Here is a 20,798-nt window from a genome sequence, read left to right on the forward strand (position 1 = left end):
CAACACACCAAAGTTCTCGTTCAGCAAACTTGAGTCTTATGCATCTGCACTTACAGTCAGGTCCGTAAATATTTGGACATCAACACAATTTTCAGCATTTCGACTCTGTACATCACCACAATGGATTTGAAATGAAACAATCAAGATGTGCTTTAAATGCAGACTTTCAGCTTTTATTTGAGGGTATTTACATCTAAATCAGGTAGCGGAATTCCAACACATTTTATATGTACCTCCACCTCTTTAAGGGACCAAAGATAATTGGACAAACTAACAATCATAAATCAAATCCTCACTTTTAACATTTGGTTGCAAATCAGTTGCAGCCAATGACAGCCTGAAGTCTGGATCCCATAAACACCACCAGACGCTGGGTTTGGTCCCTGGTAATACTCTGCCAGGCCTCTACTGCCGCTGTCTTCAGTTCCTGCCTGTTCTTGAGGCATTTCCCTTTAGTGTTGTCTTCACCCAGTCAAATGCATGTTCAGTTGGATTCGTGTCACATGATTGACTTGGCCATTGCAGAACATTCCACCTCTTTGCCATGAAAAACTCTTTGGTTGCTTTCACAGTATGCTTCGGGTCATTGTCCATCTGCACCGCAAAGAATCGTCTAATGACTTCTGAAGCGTTTGGCTGAATATGAGCAGATAGTATTGCCTGAAACACTTCAGAATTCATCCTGCTGCTTTTGTCAGCAAAAAATATAAGAGAACCAGTTCCATTGGCAGCCATGTATGCCCACACTATTATACTACAACCACCATACTTCACTGATGAGGTGGTATGCTTTGGATGTTCAGCAGTTCCTTCCCTTCTCCAGACTCTTCTCCTCCAATTATTCTGGTTCAAGTTGATCATCTTATCCATAAGATGTTCTTGCAGAACTGCACAGGCTCTTGTAGATGTTTTTTGGGAAACTCTAATCAGGCCTTCCTGTTTTTGAGGCTCACCAATGGTTTCCACCTTGTGGTGACCCCTTTGTATTCACTCTGGTGAAGTCTTCCCTTAATTGTTGACTTTGACACAGATATGCCTACCTCCTAGGGAGTGTTCTTGATCTGGCCAACTGTTGTGAAGGGTTTTTCTTGACCAGGGAAAGGATTCTTCTGTTAACCACCACACTTGTTTTCTGTGGTCTTCTGGGTCTTTTAGCATTGCTGAGCTCACCAGTGTGTTCTTTCTTTTTAAGAATGTACCAAACAGTTGATCTGGCCACACCAAATGTTTTTGCTATCTCTCTGATGGGTTTGTTTTGATTTTTCAGCCTAATGATGGCTTGTTTCATGATAGTGACAGCTCTTTGGACTTCACATTGAGAGTTGACCCCACCAGATCCCAAACATAAATACCACACTTGAAAAGAGCTCTAGACCTTTTATCTGCTTCTTGTAGATGAAATAATGAGGGAATAACACACATGTGGCCATGGAACAGCTGAGCAGCCAATTCTACTTATTTTTGGTCCCTTAAAAAAGTGTAGGACACATCTAAAATGTAGAATAGCGTTACTGAATAAGGAGAGTTTTTTTTTTTTTTTTAAAAACAACAACATATTTTCCTTATTCTGTTGTCGGTTAAAAAGTAACGCTATTCTATAGTAACAAACGACAAAATGAACATCATCCAGCTACATCTAAAATGTGTTGTAATTCATCCACCATTCACCTGATTTGGATGCAAATAATTTAATTAAATTAAATTAAAGCTGAAAGTCTGTACTTAAAGCACATCTTGATTATTTATTTTCAAATCCATTGTGGTGGTGTACAAAGCTGACATGCTGAAACTTGTGTCAGTATCCAAACATTTATGGACCTGACTGTACATTATTTGTGTTGTTTCTGTGTTGTTAGGGCTGTGACCCGTCCAGTTCTCATTCTGCTGCCCATCCTGGGTCTGACCTGGCTGTGTGGAGTCCTGGTCCATCTATCTGTTGTCGTTGCCTATGTCTTCATCGCTCTCAATTCCTTCCAGGTAAGCTGAGACACAACCGTCTGGATAGCAAACTGTAGAGTTAAAAAGTTCCCAACAATTATGCCTGCATTTTGTCATTTTTTTTTGGAAAAGACACAGTGGCAGACAACAATCCCCACAGATCTGGCACAATAATACTGACATGGATGCGCTGAGAGCATAATTCTGGAAGGCAATGTGTCATTTAACTTCACTTGAAATGTATTTAATCTTTGGTGCAAAGAGTTAGTTTGATAATTTATTTAGTTTGTAATAAAAACAACAACTTGATTTTTAAGTTATTCATAAAGTTCTTGAGTTATATCAACAGTTTCATCAAAACAGTCAACTAAAAGGTCAGTGATCCCTGGATGGGAAACTCAGGCTTTACAACTGCTAACCAGAGCTTGTACAGTCATGGCCGAAAATATTGGCACCCCTGGAATTTTTCCAGAAAATACACCATTTCTCCTAGAAATTGTTGCAAGTACAAATGTTTTTGGTATACACATGTTTATTTATTTGGAAAAACACAAAAAACTGAAGAAAAAAGCCAAAATTGACATAATTTTACACAAGACTCAAAAAATGGGCCAGACAAAATTGTTGGCACCCTCAACTCAATATTTGGTTGCACGCCCTTTGGAAGAAATAACTGAAACCAATCGCTTCCTATAACCATCAACAAGCTTCTTACACCTCTCAGATGGAAATTTAAACCTCCACCATGTTTGACTGTAGGTACTGTGTTCTTTTCTTTGCAGGCCTCATTCCATTTTCTGTAAACAGTAGAATGACATGCTTTTCCAAAAAGCTCTACCTTAGTCTCATCTGTCCACAAATCGTTCTTCCAAAATGATTGAGTCTTACTTAGGTACATTTTTGCAAACTCCAGTCTGGCTTTTTTATGTCTCTTTTCCAGCAGTGGGGTTCTTCTTGGTCTCCTGCCATAGTCTTTACTTCTTCTCATTCAGAATATGATGTATGGTCCGAGCTGACACTTTTGCACCCTGAGTCTGCAGGACAGCCTGAATTTGTGTGGAACTTGACTGAGGATGTTTGTCCACCATCCAAACTATCCTGCGTTGCATTCTCTCGTCAATTTTTCTATTTCTTCCCCATCCAGGGAGATTAGCCACAGTTCCATGGGTTATAATCCACTTGATTATATTACGCACAGTGGACAAAGGAACTTCAAGATCTCTGGAGATGGTCTGGTAACCTTCAGATTGTTCATATTTTTCCACAATTTTGCCTGTGAAGTCCTCAGACACTTCTCGGCTCTTCTTTCTCTTCTCCATGCTTGGTGTGACGCACATAGGCACACAACGCAAAGGTTGAGTCAAGTTTTATACATTGTAACAGCCTTCAGGTGTGATTTCTAGATTGCCAGCCGCTGTTGCTTGCCACAGGTGAGTTTAAACAAGCATCACATTCTTGAAATAAAATGATTTACCCACAGTTTTAAAAGGGAGCCAACAATTTTGTCCTGCCCAGTTTTTGAGTTTTGTGTAAAATTATGTCAATTTTGGCTTTTTTCTTCTGCTTTTTTGTGTTTTTCCAATGCACATGAAGGAAATAAACACATGTATACCAAAACCATTTGTAATTGCAACAATTTAAAAAAAATAAACAATCAAACAAAATAAATAATAGTAGAGGACCATGCAGACCCTTACAGACTTTGTCACACCTTCATAAAGCATGACCTTCAATGTGTGCAACCCTCCTGCTTTGGAGACTTTCATGAGGACTTTGCTGCTGTCTGATGCTGCAGGTTATTTAATGAATTCAGAGGAAAAGAGTCTCATTAATCAACCCTGTTCTGTCTTTGTAGCAGGAAAGTTTTGTTTCTAAGGACATGTCAGTTTATAAAGAGAGCAGAGTGAATGAGAGAGGTATTTTGTGATTTTGGCACACAAACTGTGTCTTTTGCCCTCTGTGATGGTTTTGGACCAACGTTGACGCTGAAATGTGTTTCAATAATAAAGCTGACACTTCCAGATGATGTTAATAGAATAGAATAGAATAGAGTGCATTTTCTGAAAGAAGCTTTTGTGATTTTGTTGCATGCGAGTTTTGGAGCTACAATTGTAAGTCAGTTTAACGTACTGGATTTCATTTATTAAATGGAAGTGAAATTTTGGTGATGATTGTTGCAGTAGAGGAAAGATCATAGGGTAACCTAAAACAATGCACACATGTGCACATTAAAAAACAATAAGACTGCTGATAGTCTTGGACATGTGTAGCTTTGTACCTGATGACGGAATAAAGGTCAGAAGACAAAATATGAAAAGATTCAAATACTGTTTAGTAATGACCAATAATAACTGCACTTTTTCTTTGACCATTGTTACAAAGGGTTCTAAAGAGGGACAAAAACAGCATATTCAAACAAGTAAAGTACTCAGAGAGTGCAGTACTCTGCCAAGGCTGTTTATTTCCCCATATGGCATTGTCAGAAATGCAGCATTTTTTTATTAGTTATTGATGATCAGAAGTCTCAGCAACATAGAATGTGTCCATTTATTATAGATGTACCCACAAACAAAATGACCTTGTGCTGAGCACAGGTGTGTGTTATGCATGTGTATGTTATGTACAGATACTGAATCATGTGACCTAAATATGTAGCGGGCCTCAGGAATTGAAGGAACTTGGAAGCACCACCACAATTTAATCAATTGTTCCTTGTATCATTTCTGACAGATAAGTCCTGATAAGTCCACAGCGGTGGATTTGTAGTAGGATCACAATCATGTGATCGTTAGCAGGCAGCTGATGTAGTGTTCACTTGTTGTCATGGTTACAGTATGCTATCTCACAATTACACAGAAATCTTTGACAAATCCGTGGATCCAGACTATAAGCCGCATCACTGCCAAAATCTAATCGCTTGGTCCTTGTATCATTTCTGACTTTCCCTGAAAATTTCATCCAAATCCGTTGTTCTATTTTTGAGTAACATTGTGCACAGACAGACAAACATGTGCCGATCGTCACATAACTCCGCCGCCTTTCTTGGCAGAGTAATTATACTAATGAATGACATCAAATACTAAATCAAAAACATGTAATATAATAGTATACTGTGCATGTCATGTTTTAGAGGATAAACACTCACACTAAAGAGTTTAAAGTCAGTTAGAGAAAAAAGTGGGTTTTAGCTCACATTTTAAACAAAAGACAGAAGTAGAGATATTCCACAGTTTTGGATTCCTTGGAAAGCAAATACACACTTGGCTGCAATTTTACAGTTAGGAGCTGCAAGAAGAGCTCTTTTCCAATGAAGTTAGAACAGAGCACCAGAGCACATCACTGGTTGGCTAAACTGATTGTCCGAGCTTTGGGATCGTGTTAATACCACTTGGTGTTAATGTTTCATCTCTATCTGCTCGTCATACATTTGTAATGTTGACCGTGTGATCTCACGTGCATGTGTGTGTGTGTGTGTGTGTGTGTGTGTGTGTGTGTGTGTGTGTGTGTGTGTCCGTGTGTGTGTGTGCGGGTGTGGGAGGTGGCAGCCACTGCTTTGAACGACAGGTCATACCACATCTACCTCCAGCTCTCCTCCCCTGATAACGCAGCACCACTTCCTCTCTCTCACGGTCTTCCTTTACTTCCCACTTTTCCATACACTGTCCCGGTTTTTTATACCTCTGTATATCTCTCTCGCTCTCTCTGTGTCCTTCCTACCCCTTCCACCCCTCTTAGCTCTTCCCAGGTCTTTAATTAATCAAAATGAGCTAGCCCCTGGGTGACCCCCAGAGGACTGCTAGTTAATTCAGATTTACTGCCAGTGTCCAGCTGAGGGCAGATAACACTATAGTAGAAGTTCTCCCTCTTGTAGGTAGGAGGATGATGCTGGGCCAGCCCGTCTTCCTTCCTACCAAAACAGAACAGAGAATGAGGACTATTAAGCCAAAACGGGACTGATAATACTGTCTAGCAGATGTTAGACAAATGTAGGGGATGGTGTGGTGCAGTTTAAACATTATGGCTCTGATAGTTCTGTCTCTGGCTGCTTACATAAACATTAATAATGAGATTACATCTAATAGTCAGACTGTTTGCTATAGTTTGTTTTGTTACAGAGCTTCATGGAAATGATGCACTTCAGCTGCCTAAGTTTCTATATAACATGAACTCATCACTGTGTCTTATGCACCAACAGTTAAAAAAGTTAAGGATGATCAAGGACATAATCACCTGAACTTAATGAGAACACTATGGGGCTGTACTACGAAGACAGTTCAACATACCCAAGATATCTATTTGTTATCTGGCTTTATTAAGCCTAAGTTAACCCAGGTTTTCTGAATCTTGCTGAGTACATTCATTTATAAGAGGCAGTTTTGACCAACTGTTAGTATAGACAAGTCTAGAACTGCATATTTCTCACAAAAACAACAAACTATAGTCCTGAACAAAAATTAAGAATCAAAAAAACAGAACAGGCTAAAAGTTTTTATCGGTGTCTGTCAAAGGTTTATTTCAAAGTACAGATACTTAGAAAACAATGAAATGGCTTTGAACGTGCTTGCAGCTCTAAAAACTCTTGCCCTCAGCAGAAGCCCTCACACTATTTTTCTTATCCTCATATAGGTCATATAGGTCATTTAAATTTCTGCTTGTCATTACAAAAAATGCAGGGTCCAGGCTTCTCTGCAGTGGCTTTACTTTTTGGCCCTGGTGTCCACATCCATCTTTTCTATATAAACTTTTCTATATGCCATGACTTGAATAATGATGGTCTAGTGAAGGGATCACATTTCTACAAATCCCAACTTCTGGACATAGACAAGAGCAAACTGCAATCTTATGGAACGAAACAGATATTTTTCCAAATTATATTTCTGTTATAGGTTTTGCTTACTAACGCAAGACACATTCAGATTTGATTCGATTTGGCTACGGTTTGAGTGCTGAATCCAACAGAAGCTCTTGCCAAAGGGGAGTAAAAAACCACACAGATAGAGAGCATGAAAAAGTATTTTGCAATACATGCTTCTTAATTTTGTCTGTAAAGTGAAAAGCATAGTTTGACTGGGGTGGGCAGTAAATGGACTTGCACAAGGCAATATTGTCAGTAGCAGTATGAATGCAGTTCATTTTTCTCCATTTTCAAATTTAACACCAGCTCCAGTTCAAATTTTTGTGAAAATTTAAGGCAACATCTCCATTGATCAGAAATTCTGTGAGCCTTGGTGTTAGCGGCTGTGAAAGGCTGTATTTCTAGCCATTGTAGAGTACCCATCCACCTGTCTACTAATCCACCCATCCATCATCTATACACCGATTTATCCTCATTAAGGTCATGGGGGGCTGGAGTCTATCCCAGCTGATTTAGGACGAAGGCTGGGGACACCTGGACAGGTCACCAGTCTATCACAGGGCTACATATAGAGACAAACAAACACATTTGCATTCACACCTACAGACAATTTAGAATCACCAGAATGTTTTTGGACTGTGGGAGGACGCCTGGAGAATATATCCGGTCAATGAGCAAACATAGCTGTGCAGACTGACACGATGCAGTAGACCTGCATAATGCATAATGGTCAGACTAACCATGCAGCACACTCAGACAGATCTCCTGCATTGCCTCTTTCACTCAAGCTTCCTAATGTCCCTCTCCTCTCAACAGGGCCTGTATGTCTTCCTTGTATATGCAGTTTACAACAGTGAGGTAAGAAGGCATTTAACCCATCATTAGAGCTGCTGTTGCCTCTGCGGCAGAATATCCAAATGTATTTTTGTCAAGTATATGAGGCTGCCAGCCCTTTAGACAAACCAGTGGGTGGAAAGACTGTTTCTCATTTAGGTGAGGAATGCCATAAAGAGGATCAAAGAAAAGCGAAAGGCCTTATCTTTCACGGTGAGTAAGCAGGAAGCACACAGCAGTGATTACATCGTTCATTCCAGAAGAGAAAATAAATTCCATCCACTAATGTTTATTGTACTAGAACTCAGATTCTTATTGCATTTTCATGTATTTTTAGAACTGCTCCCAGCCAACCAGCTTCCTACCTTCCCAGAGGGTCCCAATTACCTCCTGGGGCCACAGTCCACCGTCCCCCTCCAGTCCAGAGACCAGTGAGACCTCTGGACCCACCAGCTCCACCTCCACCTCACTGGTCATCAAAAATGGTAGGCTGATGACCACAGGGAGAGCTTTGGTTGCATTTAGTTCAGATTCAGAGGTCTAAAATATGGAGGGAGCACTACAAACATATTTAGATAGCTTCTGCATCAGATTTATTACTGGAAATTGACCACTGCATCAGGAAACTGTCTAAATGTTTTTTCAGACACACATAGAGGAAGACTTGAGCGTTATCTGATGGTTTGCAGTGCACTCTGACTGGTCATCTGTGGTACAATGACAGGGAGAAGATTGAAGTCAAAAACAAGATGATAAATTCAACATTATCTAGCAGAAAGATGTGTGAAAATGAAGCCAGGTTTGTGCATTAACAATACAAAGTGAGAGGTGTAGAGGTAAGCAAGGCAAAAGCCTGGTGTGTTTTTATTGTGGTCTGGTGCCACATGAGTGAAGCAGCCAGTACTTATTAGAGATGACTTATTAGACATGAGTGCAAGGGTTTTATAAAAACTCCCCCACTGATTTTTCCTTTTTTTGTGGCTCTGTGTTTCCTCAAACACCCCTGTCCTCTGACAGAGCACTTTGCTTGAAGTTTAGCAGCAGAAAAAAATTTCTTTAGCACTCTGTTGCTCTGCAGATTTGCCAAGCAGCCATCAGAGCAATCCAGTGTCACACTTTCTTATGCAAATTAGATGAACAGATGGTGGGCTCATTAGTCAGAGTAAATACCCTCCTTCATTCAGTTGCACCTCTGATGGTAATTTGCAACTGACTTAATAAATGTCCCACGATTGTCTTGTTTTCATTTAATTTTTCAATAAAGTATGTATCGTGTAGATCCATAAACATTTCCACAAAAAGGTGTCCATGGCAATGGCTAGTTGTACAGTGTCAGTGTTAGGCCCCGGTGGCTGGAAATCAGCGACTTTTACAGATTGGTTAATGCTTCCACCCCTGAATTATCACTGAGCTGGTTGCCAGTAATTTTGTAAGACAAGTATACTTCCAAGATGTGGACCAAAGAGTTCTGAACACCTCAGCCCCCACACCCTCACATGCACAACTGGGCAGTGTTTTTCTGCAAAATTCTCATGAGGTTCTCTATACTATATCTCCGACCCTTTACCAGACAGTAATCATCATTTACTTTGTTCTTAAGGCAACTCTCTATGAATAACTGCAAACCAGTTTACTCCTTAACACATCACACTGTTCACTTTGTGTCAGAGAAGCAAGACTGAGGAATCAAACGCAACAAAATTATCCATTATCTATACACTGCTTAATCCTCACTAGGGTCGCAGGGGGCTGGAGTCTATCCCAGCTGACTCAGGCGAAGGCAGGGGACACCCTAGACAGGTCACCAGTCTGTCACAGGGCTACATACAGAGACAAACAATCACTCTCACATTCACACCTACGGGCAATTTAGAATAATCAATTAACCTCAGCATATTTTTGGACTGTGGGAGGAAGCCGGAGTACCCGGAGAAAACCCACGCATGCACAGGGAGAACATGCAAACTCCATGCAGAAAGATCCCGGGAAAGCCGGGACGCGAACCAGGGACCTTCTCGCTGCAAGGCGAAAGTGCTAACCACTACACCACTGTGCAGCCCCATTATGGTATTTCCAAATAATAAAATAAAAACTAGCAAAAATAAATAATCTTGCTTCGGAGTCCGACAGCACTAATGCTAATGTCGGATCAAATTTCTCTAAAATGCCCCCGTTTTTTTTCATTCCTTGTCTGCTACATGTGTAGAGTTTATGCTGCTATGCCACCACAGTTCGTATGTGGTCATGTGACTGCAGGGCAACATCTGGTGAAACGGAGTCACATGATGATTGTTGCTTCGTCTGATTGGTGAAACACAGTCATGTGGTAGATCCACTGGGGGCATCTCTCCGGCAAAATATAGCATATCTAATGTGATAAATGAAAAAGTAACGAGTCGAGTGTAGCCCAGTATAACGGAGTAAGAGTAGTGTTTCTTGTTCATAGCTCTACTCAAGTAAAAGTAAATAGTATGGCAGAGTAAAACTACTCTCAGAAGTACATTTTTTTCAAAAAGTTACTCAAGTAAATGTAACGGAATAAATGTAACTCATTACTACCCACCTCTGCTAGAATGTTTCTATATTCCATGATATTATCACACATTGAAAACTGCATAACATGTTGGTGGCAGGGCTGCTCAGTGGCTGGTGGTTAGCACTGTCGCCTTGCAGCTAGAAGATCCCCGGTTCACGTCCCAGCCTTCCTGGGATCTTTCTGCATGGAGTTTCCATGTTCTCCCAGTGCATGCCTGGGTTTTCTCTGGGTACTCCAGCTTCCTCCCACAGTCCAAAAATATGCTGAGGTTAATTGATTATTCTGAATTGCCTGTAGGTGTGAGTGCAAGTGTGATTGTTTGTCTTTATATGTCGCCCTGCGACACACTGGCGGCCTGTCCAGGTGTCCCCTGCCTTTGCCCCAAGTCTGCTGGGATAGACTCCAGCACCCCCCACGACCGTAATGAGGACTGGGCGGTGTATAGATAACAGATGGATGGATGTTGGTTGACAGGTGTAAATACTTGCAAAATCATAGAATTACTCTATAAACGAGAAAAGCACTCAGAGAGCACAGTACTTCGCCAAGGCTGCTCAGCTGACATATCATTTTCGACAGATGAAATCTTTAATAAAAAATTACCTTGCGCTGAGCACAGGCATGTGTTATGTATGTGCATGTTATGTTTGGAAACCGAATTGCGTGTAAATTACTCTTATAAAGATCTGTTGATCAGTTCATCAATTTTGGCAAGCCTTTGTTTTGCTACTGTTAAAATAACCATTCCCGCCATGCTTTTATTTCGAAGACGTATTTTTAATGTTGCGGGCTTTTATTTTGTCACCGTTCCAGTGGCACAGGAAGTGTTTATCTAAGAAGCGGTTTCTTGACATGACGAAGACGCTGCCGAAAAGCCCGAAAATTCATGTAAAGATGAAAGAAAACGGTTCCATGCTGTTGCTGTCTAGCAAAAGATGTGTCTAAAGTTATATGATTTCCAACTGATAAATCACAGTCAGTTTGTAGTAGGATCGCAATCATGTGATCGTCAGCAGGTAACTGACACAGTGTTCACGTCATGGTTACAGCGACGCAGTGTCAGCAGCTATATCGATCAATGGGAAATCCTTAACATATCCGTACATCCAGACTATAAGCTGCATCACTGCCAAAATCTAATCCCATGGTCCTTGTGTGATTTCTGACCTTCCCTGAAAATTTCATCCAAATCCGTTTAGTCCGTTTTTGAATAATGTTTCAAACAGACAGACAGATTCACAGACAAACGTACGCCGATCGTCACATAACTCCACCGTTCCTTGGCAGAGTAACAAATTGCTAAAGGTCTTTGATAGAAAACCAATGTCATATCATGTTTGTGAAGTCTTAGAGAAGTACAACTTACTGAGCTTTGAGAGTATTACAAATTTTAAGTTTGCTTGTTTGATCCACAAGGTGTTCCATGGACCCCCCCCATGTGTGACTTTCTTAAAAGAAGGGCTCACAGTGGTCTGAGGACCAGGGCCTCCTCTAGAGGGCACTGTGAAGTCCCACACAGAAAAACAGCCTTTGGACAAAATGCTCCTTCTGTGAAGGCCAGTAAGATCTGAAACAGTCTTCCACTCTCCATAAGGCAGTGTCCCACATTAGCAACCTTCAAAACTCACCTTAAACAGTGACTAAAAGTGAACCAGTAGTGACCACTGACCTTTAACTTCTTTGTGTATTTTTTGCAGTGTCCTTTATTGTGACCTGTTGTTCTATGTCTCACTGTATGTTTCACTGTTATGTTTTTTTACCTGCCTAGGGGCTGCGGATGTCAGTTTGCATTGTTGCTATGATCCAGAATACTTCGTCTATTGCTGTCTAAATAGACGTTCATTAATGTGCACTGTCCCTATCAAAAGAAGAAATAAATTAATAATGCCTTGAATAATTAGACTTGACAGGGGTGCTACAGGAAAGATCAGTGGTAAACCAAAAATCTCAGCTTGATGCTCCATATCATGTTGTATTGTCCCACACCTTCACTGCACTTAGACTGAAGATGCCCCATTGCTTCACCTGACATAACATTAACAGCAACGTGTCCTGACCAGAAGGCTGTGATTCAATTAACCATTGTTTAGAAATAGAAGGACAAACAAAACAAACAGAAGAGAAACAGAAAGAACCAAAAGAATACATACTGAAAATGTTCATGATGCTCTTCTGTTGTTCAGATTATTTCCATTTCCACTTCTCTTATTGTGTTTCATGAATCTACCTTTATATTACACTCTGTTTGTGTGACTTGTTTGACGAACGCAAGCTTTAAATGAAACCAAATTTCTTTTTTGTTCTTTCAGAGAGTTTCAGAAAGGAGAGTTTTGTGAGTTTCTCTTTGAAACCAGCATCAGGAAACCAAGTAAGTAATGCATACTGTATATGTTCTACTACATAATGTAAAATGTTACACAGGCTTTTTCCTGCTCAGAATGAATCATTGAGTGACTCTTCTCAACGCTAAGCATGATCATTCTGCATACAGCAAAGACAGTGAGTCTTTGTTACATTATTTGACAGAAATCAACATATTTTCCGGTTATTTCTGACCATTTGCTAAACAAAAATGTCAGTTATGCTAAAACAAATGAAACCCCAGTGAACACAATTGGGGAAACAATTTTTCTTTTCAGTCTCTATTCTTATTTTGGCACCGGTCACTTTCCTTTGGGGAGTGTTAAAACCTCCGTGGAGGGCACCAAAAGGTTTTCTGTGCAGGAAAAATGCTTTTCTGTATTGTAATACTGACTCACCTTGAATATGTTGTGTTTGCTTTTGATTTTAACAGGTGGTGCAGCTGACTGGGTTCAAGCCTTCAGGTACAAAGCTGGAATAAAATGCCGCTCTTAAGTCATTTGGAAGTTTGTATTAGTTCCTACACACACACACACACAAAAAAAAATTCTCAGCATCACAAGTACAGCAACAGATATCTCTAAAAACAGAATACTGCTCATACACGCAGCATTGGAAGTCATTATTAAACCACTGTGACCACCACTGTGTGTTCTTAGTGGAGCCATGCTACGTTTTCTTCTGGACAGGTGTTTTGCTAATTCCAGGTGACTGGCAGCAGCTGTGACACTGTGTTGCTCTTTGTCAGGCCCCAAGGTCACTGTCCTTTTACATATATATCTTATGTACAAAATAATGGTAAATCAATAGATGTTTTTGACTATCTAATGTGAATTGAGACATTTTTTATAGATATAGATCATATTGTTTGACACAATGTTTTGCTTGTAAATTATTACAGGACGTTTATTATGTATTTTAAAGGATACTGGATCTATTTAACCACTATGGTAAAATCCAAAACTCTCAATGTGGCTGTCCTGCTCTTTGGACTTTTTAACGAAAACAATAGATGGTCTAATAATTATTTCCAAAGCTCAATACTACATAGGATTACTGCTTTAAACATGTGGAAACACTACAAAGAACTAGAAACTATATGCACCAAGCATAAATAGGAGCTATGTACTCTACTGAGAGGAAATTAAGACAAGAGATAAGAACATTTTGTGTTTTTTTTCCTCCTTCCCACCATATGCAACTGCTTGCTCAAAGGGAATCCAAAGGCAATTACATAATTACATTGTGGTGAGCACAGACGTGTGTTATGCATGTGTACGTTATGTACGGATACCGAATCACATGACTGAAATATGTAGCGGGTGGCGGGAGAATTGATGCAGACAGCTGATGTAGTGATCACTTGTAGTCATGTTTACAGTGACGCCGTGCCGCTATCTCGCAATGATACAGAAATCTTTAACAAATCCGTGGATCCAGACTAGAAGTCGCATCACTGTCAAAATGTAATCACTTGGTTCTTGTGTCATTTCTGACCTTCCTTTAAAATTTCATCCAAATTTGTTAGTCCGTTTTTGAGTAATGTTGGTAACAGACAGACAGACAGACAAACCAACGGCGATCATCACAAAATAAAAATAATACAATTGAACTGAATAGAATAGAATGTAGTAATAAAGATTTCCATTCAAAAAGCAGAGACAGTGTTGCAGGAGGTTAATAGCAAAGTGGTTTGAAAAAACTGTAGCCCAGCAGTTGTTTTGGTCTGAAGTAAACAGTGATGATGGAACAGCACAGTAAATAGCAGCAGCAGTGCTCTGCTACACACACAACACACACGCACACACACACACACACACATACACACCTTTAGACGTGCTGAAAAAAAAGGCATGTTAATTGAAAATCTATTTGAGACCAAGCAGTCGCCTAAATGTTACAGTCAGCTCAAGTGCCCTGTACCCAAGTCAAAGGCCGGTTGACAGAGACAGAGAAGTTCATTCACCAGTATTATTTTGTGCATTTAGAAGCACTCCTTGTACAAGCAGAGGCCTCTTGTGGAGATCGTAATGACGGTGAGATGGATAAAACACCTCACTGTGATTCACCCCATTTATTAAATTGTTTGAAATGATATCGACACAAGTACTACAAGTTCACAAGTTAGAGATGGTTTAGGCTCTTTTAAAGCAAATGACACAGCTGCTGATTGTTGAGCTCATCATACTCAAGGATTTAGCAAATGAACGCTGTGTAAGAGCATTGTTAGATGCTGCAGGGACCTTCCTGTGGAGTGGCTGATCAGTGCTATTTCATCGCACTGGAGCGGCGCCAGCAACTCGCTTGGTTTGGAGATGCCATCAAAGTGCATGAAGCATGAAGATTACTCCAGTGTGTTGACAACAAGCATTGTCTGCCCTGGTTTTTGCATTGCCCTGAGCTGGGGAGTGAATAAAATCTTCATTTTTTTTTTTTGTATTTTTAAAAAAAAAAAAAAAAAAAACTTTTAACAGGCTGTACAACTGAAATAGTTCCTCTGTGGTGGTCCAGCCTCCTCTGTGCTTTGTGGAGATCCACAGTGTCCCCATCAGGGAGGTTTCCTGTCATGGATGGAACACCAATTAAAAAAGCTATTTTTGGACTTAAAGATGTAAATGGATTATTCTTCTCCTATCATGGTTACTTCTTTTCCATCTTCTGCAACTGCTCTTGATACAATATCCAGGGCACCATTTTTTAATCACCTGTGTCAACCTTGTTCTTTTTATATTGTCCTCCAGAAAGCATTCCAAATTAAACTGTTTGATTTAATGTTAGCTTGTGGGCCAGATTGTTTGAGCTTGGTTCAGCTTGTTAAGAGCAGACACCAGCATATTTCTAATGCAGAAGTTTTAACTCCACCTGCTTTGTTTTGTTCTCCTCTAGTCCCCCACAGCAATGTGCTACTAAAACCAACGGCAAATGTAGTGTAAACCACATTCTTTATGTCTGAAGGAGGTTTTAGAAAGGCAAAAAAAAATTAAAAACTAACAGACTAGTTTTGGTGATGTTTCACTGACTGAGCAGGTGATGAGGCTGAGACCATTACTCACACAAATTGATGTCTTGTTTTTTTTCCAGCATGACAAATCGCACTAGGCACTATTTCCTTTGGATCTCTTCCTTTTTAAATGTGCAACATGAGGACTCATTTAAACAAGAAAAGCACTCAGAGAGCGCAGTACTCCACCAAGGCTGTTCATTCCCTCATATGGCATCGTCAGAAGTGCAGCATTTTTTTTTTATAGAAATGCAGCATTTTTCTTTTTGAAATGCAGCATTTATTTATTAGTCACTGATGATCAGAAATCATGGCAACATAGAATGTGTCCATTTAATATAGATTCACCCACAAACAAAATGACCTTGCGCTGAGCACAGGCGTGTGTTATGCATGTGTACGTTATGTACAGATACTGAATCCAGTTACCTAAATATGTAGCGGGCAGCGGGAATTAATGGGACTCAGAAACACCCCCACAATTTAAGCAATTGTTCCTTGTTTCATTTCCAATGGATAAGTCCTCGTAAGTCCACAGCGGTGGATTTGCAGTAGGATCACAATCATGTGATCACCAGCAGGCAGCTGATGTAGTGTTCACTTGTTGTCATGGTAGCAGTGATGCTGTTCCGCTATCTCACAATGATACAGAATTCTTTAACAAATCCGTGGATCCAGACTATAAGCCGCATCACTGCCAGAATCTAATCAATAGGTCCTTGTGTCATTTCTGACCTTCCCTGAAAATTTCATCCAAATGCATTAGCCCCTTTTTGCATAATGTTGCTAACAGACAGACAGACAGACAGACAGACAGACAAACCATCGCTGATCGTCACATAACACCGTCACATTCCTTGGCAGAGTAATCAGAACCCTGGATTACCCCCCCTACAAAAGTTTATTTCAAGGTGGAAAGAAGTATTCTCTCCTTTTTGGACATGATTATGAAAGAGATGCCGTACTGAAAAAAAGAACAAGACCACTTCTGCCTTCATATGAAATCAGAGATCCATTCATTAGCACCTCAAAATCTTAGTTTCTGGGACTTAGAGGGATATTTTTGTTTGATATTTCTGTTTATATCTGACTGAGTGATGAGCTGTTTTATGTCGCCCTTAACTGGCCGCTCTTTGGCTTCATCCCTGGTTATTTATGGTGTGTAGACAAAAAAGGCCAACCACAGATTTTATCATAGAATCTGACTCCTTTTTCACTTGCTAGGGGGTTATTACCAAACACACTGGACTGAAAGAGAGGAACCTAACGTGTTACCACAGAGCTACATGCTGCCATGTGAATCCTGAAGCCTCGGCTGTATGCTGCAAAACTCCATGCTGCTGCAGGTTTCTGACAGATTCACAGAACACTGCTGATCTCTCCCTGCTCAGCTCTAACAAAGCTCAGACGGCATGAATGGCAGCTTTCATTCGCACTATGTAAGACCAGTTTGGTCAACGGCATCACCTACATGTCTCTGAAGATGATTGTTCACTCAGAAAACCCAACATTCCACCTGTGGCCTCTGAACCGCCATGTGTTGAGCTCTACCTGTGTTCTCTGTATCTGCCTTCAAACCACTTTATATATGGAGTATTTAAAACAGCCTTGAGGACAAAATTAAAATAAACATTTGCATTAATGCTCTTTGAAATTCCTCATTTGACGTTTGAGTTGACTGAATGAAGTGACTCGCGCAATATATTTCAGTCACCTTTTGTTCGTATTATGTTTATTAGTCCAAGTGTTCTATAAGGCTGTTTTAATATGGAATGCTATTTCTTTTATTTCTAATTTCCACTGATAAAGTAAACAGAGTAGTGGTAAGATTTCTGTCTTTCTGAAAGCCTGTGAGTATTGATTTAGACAACATCATCTACTAATGACTTGAGGATGAGCTTCTCCCCATGGGTCAGCACACACATTCTAAACACAGTCAATTTAAGGATTCACATGTGACACAAAAAGCGGATCTGAGGAGAAAGAGCAAAAGGGGTTTGATTTTTCTCCAACTGTCTCCATTTACCTGCACAGTGCACAGCATTAGGCCGATGTGAAAACTGGCCCGGCGTCTTTTGTTGAAGAGAATGTGCAGACGGACACAGCAGATGGTCCCCATATTTCCCGAGGGTTAAGTCACTGTCAATGGCTCTAAATTGCCCAGCAGTGTGGAGAAGGAAGTTTGTAATAGGTTCATTAAATGTTGAGGCGTCTGCGAGGAACGCCTCATGGACGGTGTTCGAGTGCTGCTAGGTGTTCATTGTTGACCGCCGAGACAAAAACACAAGTTCATTCCCCTAATCAGGGAAGGACAACGCCGGCTATTCACACTGTCAGCCATTAACCACTCCAACACCTGCTCTCTCTCACTCTGCCTTTCATTCTCCGCCCTTCTTCTGTTCTCTTTTGTACACAAACACACTTGCACTCCCGTGACGCGAAAAACGCCGAACGTCAGTCGGAGCCGGGAGCCGAAGCTAATGCCTTCTACTTTATTTCACCACAGGTTGTTGAACTACAAATGGAGTGGAACCTGTACGCAATTACGACAAACACATCATCACCCCTCTGAAAGCAGAGACGACTGGAGCCACACACACTGCACACAGAGCATGGAAGAAATGGAGTATGAAGGAAAGCTGGAGCTCCACCTTCTGCCACACTGTCACTGTCATTTCCACAGATCAGATCACAACCACCCCGACCATGTAGTGTCTCACATGTGTTGTGTATTTTTACATCAGCGAAGAGGTTTAAGTCCCAATTCACTCACAATTCTCTTTTGGTTTCACTGTGCAGGATGATGTTTGTTTACTAGATGAGCGCTTTCTGATTGTTCTGCTGAAAGTTCAAGCAGGATTTGTGACATCAGAAATGATTTGGAGCCTGTACAGGTCCAACAGACAGAGCCGGTGTGGAAATGTGAAGCCTGAGCGACACAAACACTCAGACGTCGTGTATCCAGTAGCTAAACTGTTGACATTACAAATAATTTCATCTTCATAGATGGATGGAAGCGTAGATGTGATGTGAATGTTTTTGTATGGGAAAATCATATCAGAGACAAATAATTATTAAAGCAGAGTATTTCATATATCTCTAAACGTGTCAGGGGAGGTTATATCCGTACCTCTGGAAGACGTGTGTGTCACAGCAACCTTAAAGGGTCACTTCACCTAAATCCCATATCACACCTGAGGACCACTGATGTCTTTTGTTTCTTTTTTGATGCCTCTGTCATCTGGAAATGGTATTTTAAAAACAGTAACAATCTGTTTAGAAGCAACATCTGGGTCCGTCTGCAGAAGTACATCTACAGTTTTTGTAAATTATCCTGCACAGTCAGGACACTATATCTGGAATGACAGGATGCTGTTGCTGCAATTGAACAATATTATGTATACATTTCAGTTAATGTACACTACCGTTCACGAGTGTGGGGTCTAACATTAAATGAATGATAAATCCAGTGTAGACATCGTTAATGTGGTAAATGACTATTGTAGCTGGAAACGGCTGATTTTTAATGGAATATCTCCATAGAGGTACAGAGGAACATTTCCAGCAACCATCACTCCTGTGTTCTAATGCTACATTGTGTTAGCTAATGGTGTTGAAAGGCTCATTGATGATTAGAAAACCCTTGTGCAGTTATGTTAGCACATGAATAAAAGTGGGAGTTTTCATGGAAAACATGAAATTGTGTGGGTGACCCCAAACTTTTGAACGGTAGTGTAATTCATACAGCGCTTGAGGCAAACTTCTCAGCAGCACATCTCTACAATTAATGACACCAAGCTATTGCGTGTGCTGTGTTATGTGTGTTGATGAACTAACTAACCCTTCAACTTGTTTCTTTTTTTGCCTGATTTGGATGTTGTCCGACCATTCAATATTCACTGTTATTACTTTTACATCCACACAGCAACAACAATATTGTCTGACTGTCAATACCAACAACATTTAGACACTGCACAGGGTCGTTAAGAATTATTAGTAACCAAGGAGACCAGTCAGTGATATTTAGTACTGATGCACATTTGCAGTGAAAATCAAAATCTTGCTGTCAGTGTTTAGAATAACACAAACTCCTATACAAAACTGTGTTTAAATGTCTGTGTTTATGTTTTACATGTTTAATTACAAGAGAACTGTTGGACACTAACTGTCAGTTGTGGTGATAGGTAGAGCTGTGGGAGACACATTGCTCAAGACTACACAGTGGTGAGTACAGATAGAGAAATGAGACTATATCTGAGCAAAACTGCACACTTCTGAATGAACATTTATTAATAATTTTGTCCAAAATTGGTTTCAAAAAACATTTTAATACCCAGAAATAGTGAAAATGCTGCATATCAGATGCAATCTGTTGAGTCCTACGCTTGATTCCTGTAAAATTCTCAAAAATGTAGTGTGCATGAATATGATCCTATGAGCACAGATCTGTGACTGCTGCTTTTTTAGACTTTGTTCTCATTCTCTCCTCCTGTGTAGTTAAAAAAAAAAAGCTCCACAATTCAGTATTAACTCAGACTTAGCTTGAAAAACAAGAACACGTTACTTGTTGTGTTATAGTTGGGGCACAGTTTCAGCATGGATCATTGAGTTTAATGGTGGTGTGCCAGAAAGTGCGATCACTGCTCTAAAGAAGACTTTATTTTCACAGCTGAACAGGCAGGCAGTTGCACTTACTCTGTAGATTTAAGGCGCATGTCCTGTTGCTTTCTGTTTAATACCTGTCTGTATGATCTGGTTGCATCATGTTTTTGGAGACACTGGTTATAGGTGGCAGCCATTTTGACATCGCTGTCTTTGTGAGTCTCTGTGGACACGCTGCCGTTCAGTGTTACTCTGGTTAGATGTCCTGACCTTCCAGGAGTCTTGTTGCAGCAGCTGATGTAAATCCTAAAGTAACAATCATGTTATCTTTAATGTTAGTGTCTGCATTCCAAAGGTCTGCTATGATCTAAAATGTGTGTCTTGTGTGAGCTGTAATTTTCAACATGATCTGCATGCTATATGTTTAGCCATGTGTGTAGTTGGACATTTGGGGAACAAATCAGTTTCCCTCTGAAGACTTTTGTTGTGTCATAAACGGTAACCACTATGTAAAACATTAAAAAATGAGAATAAAGGCATGTTAAAGACATGTTAAACTTTGGGAAAATTATAAATCTCACAGTAAGACTGCTGTGTATTTTAGAGGCATTCCGGCAAGGACTTAAGACAACGTTTAATGATTGCGAATATTGAATGTTTCTACAGTGAAA

General features: G+C 40.3%; 1 protein-coding gene across 4 annotated transcripts in view; it reads left to right on the forward strand.

The window, feature by feature from the left end:
• The window catches only part of adgrd2 (adhesion G protein-coupled receptor D2), a 53,450-nt gene extending 32,773 nt beyond the window's left edge, over window positions 1-20,677 (forward strand). For all 4 annotated transcript variants that reach the window (XM_055011664.1, XM_055011665.1, XM_055011666.1 and 1 more), the window contains 7 exons: window positions 1,857-1,977; window positions 7,610-7,651; window positions 7,787-7,840; window positions 7,965-8,112; window positions 12,473-12,531; window positions 12,958-12,988; window positions 18,032-20,677. In XM_055011664.1, coding sequence (XP_054867639.1) covers window positions 1,857-1,977; window positions 7,610-7,651; window positions 7,787-7,840; window positions 7,965-8,112; window positions 12,473-12,531; window positions 12,958-12,988; window positions 18,032-18,039 — 463 coding nt within the window. In that variant the 3' untranslated portion in view covers window positions 18,040-20,677. The remainder of the gene's footprint in view (window positions 1-1,856; window positions 1,978-7,609; window positions 7,652-7,786; window positions 7,841-7,964; window positions 8,113-12,472; window positions 12,532-12,957; window positions 12,989-18,031) is intronic.
• The last annotated feature ends 121 nt before the right edge of the window (window positions 20,678-20,798 follow it).

This window comes from Amphiprion ocellaris, chromosome 6 (assembly GCF_022539595.1).
Source record: "Amphiprion ocellaris isolate individual 3 ecotype Okinawa chromosome 6, ASM2253959v1, whole genome shotgun sequence".
Classification (NCBI taxonomy): domain Eukaryota; kingdom Metazoa; phylum Chordata; class Actinopteri; family Pomacentridae; genus Amphiprion; species Amphiprion ocellaris.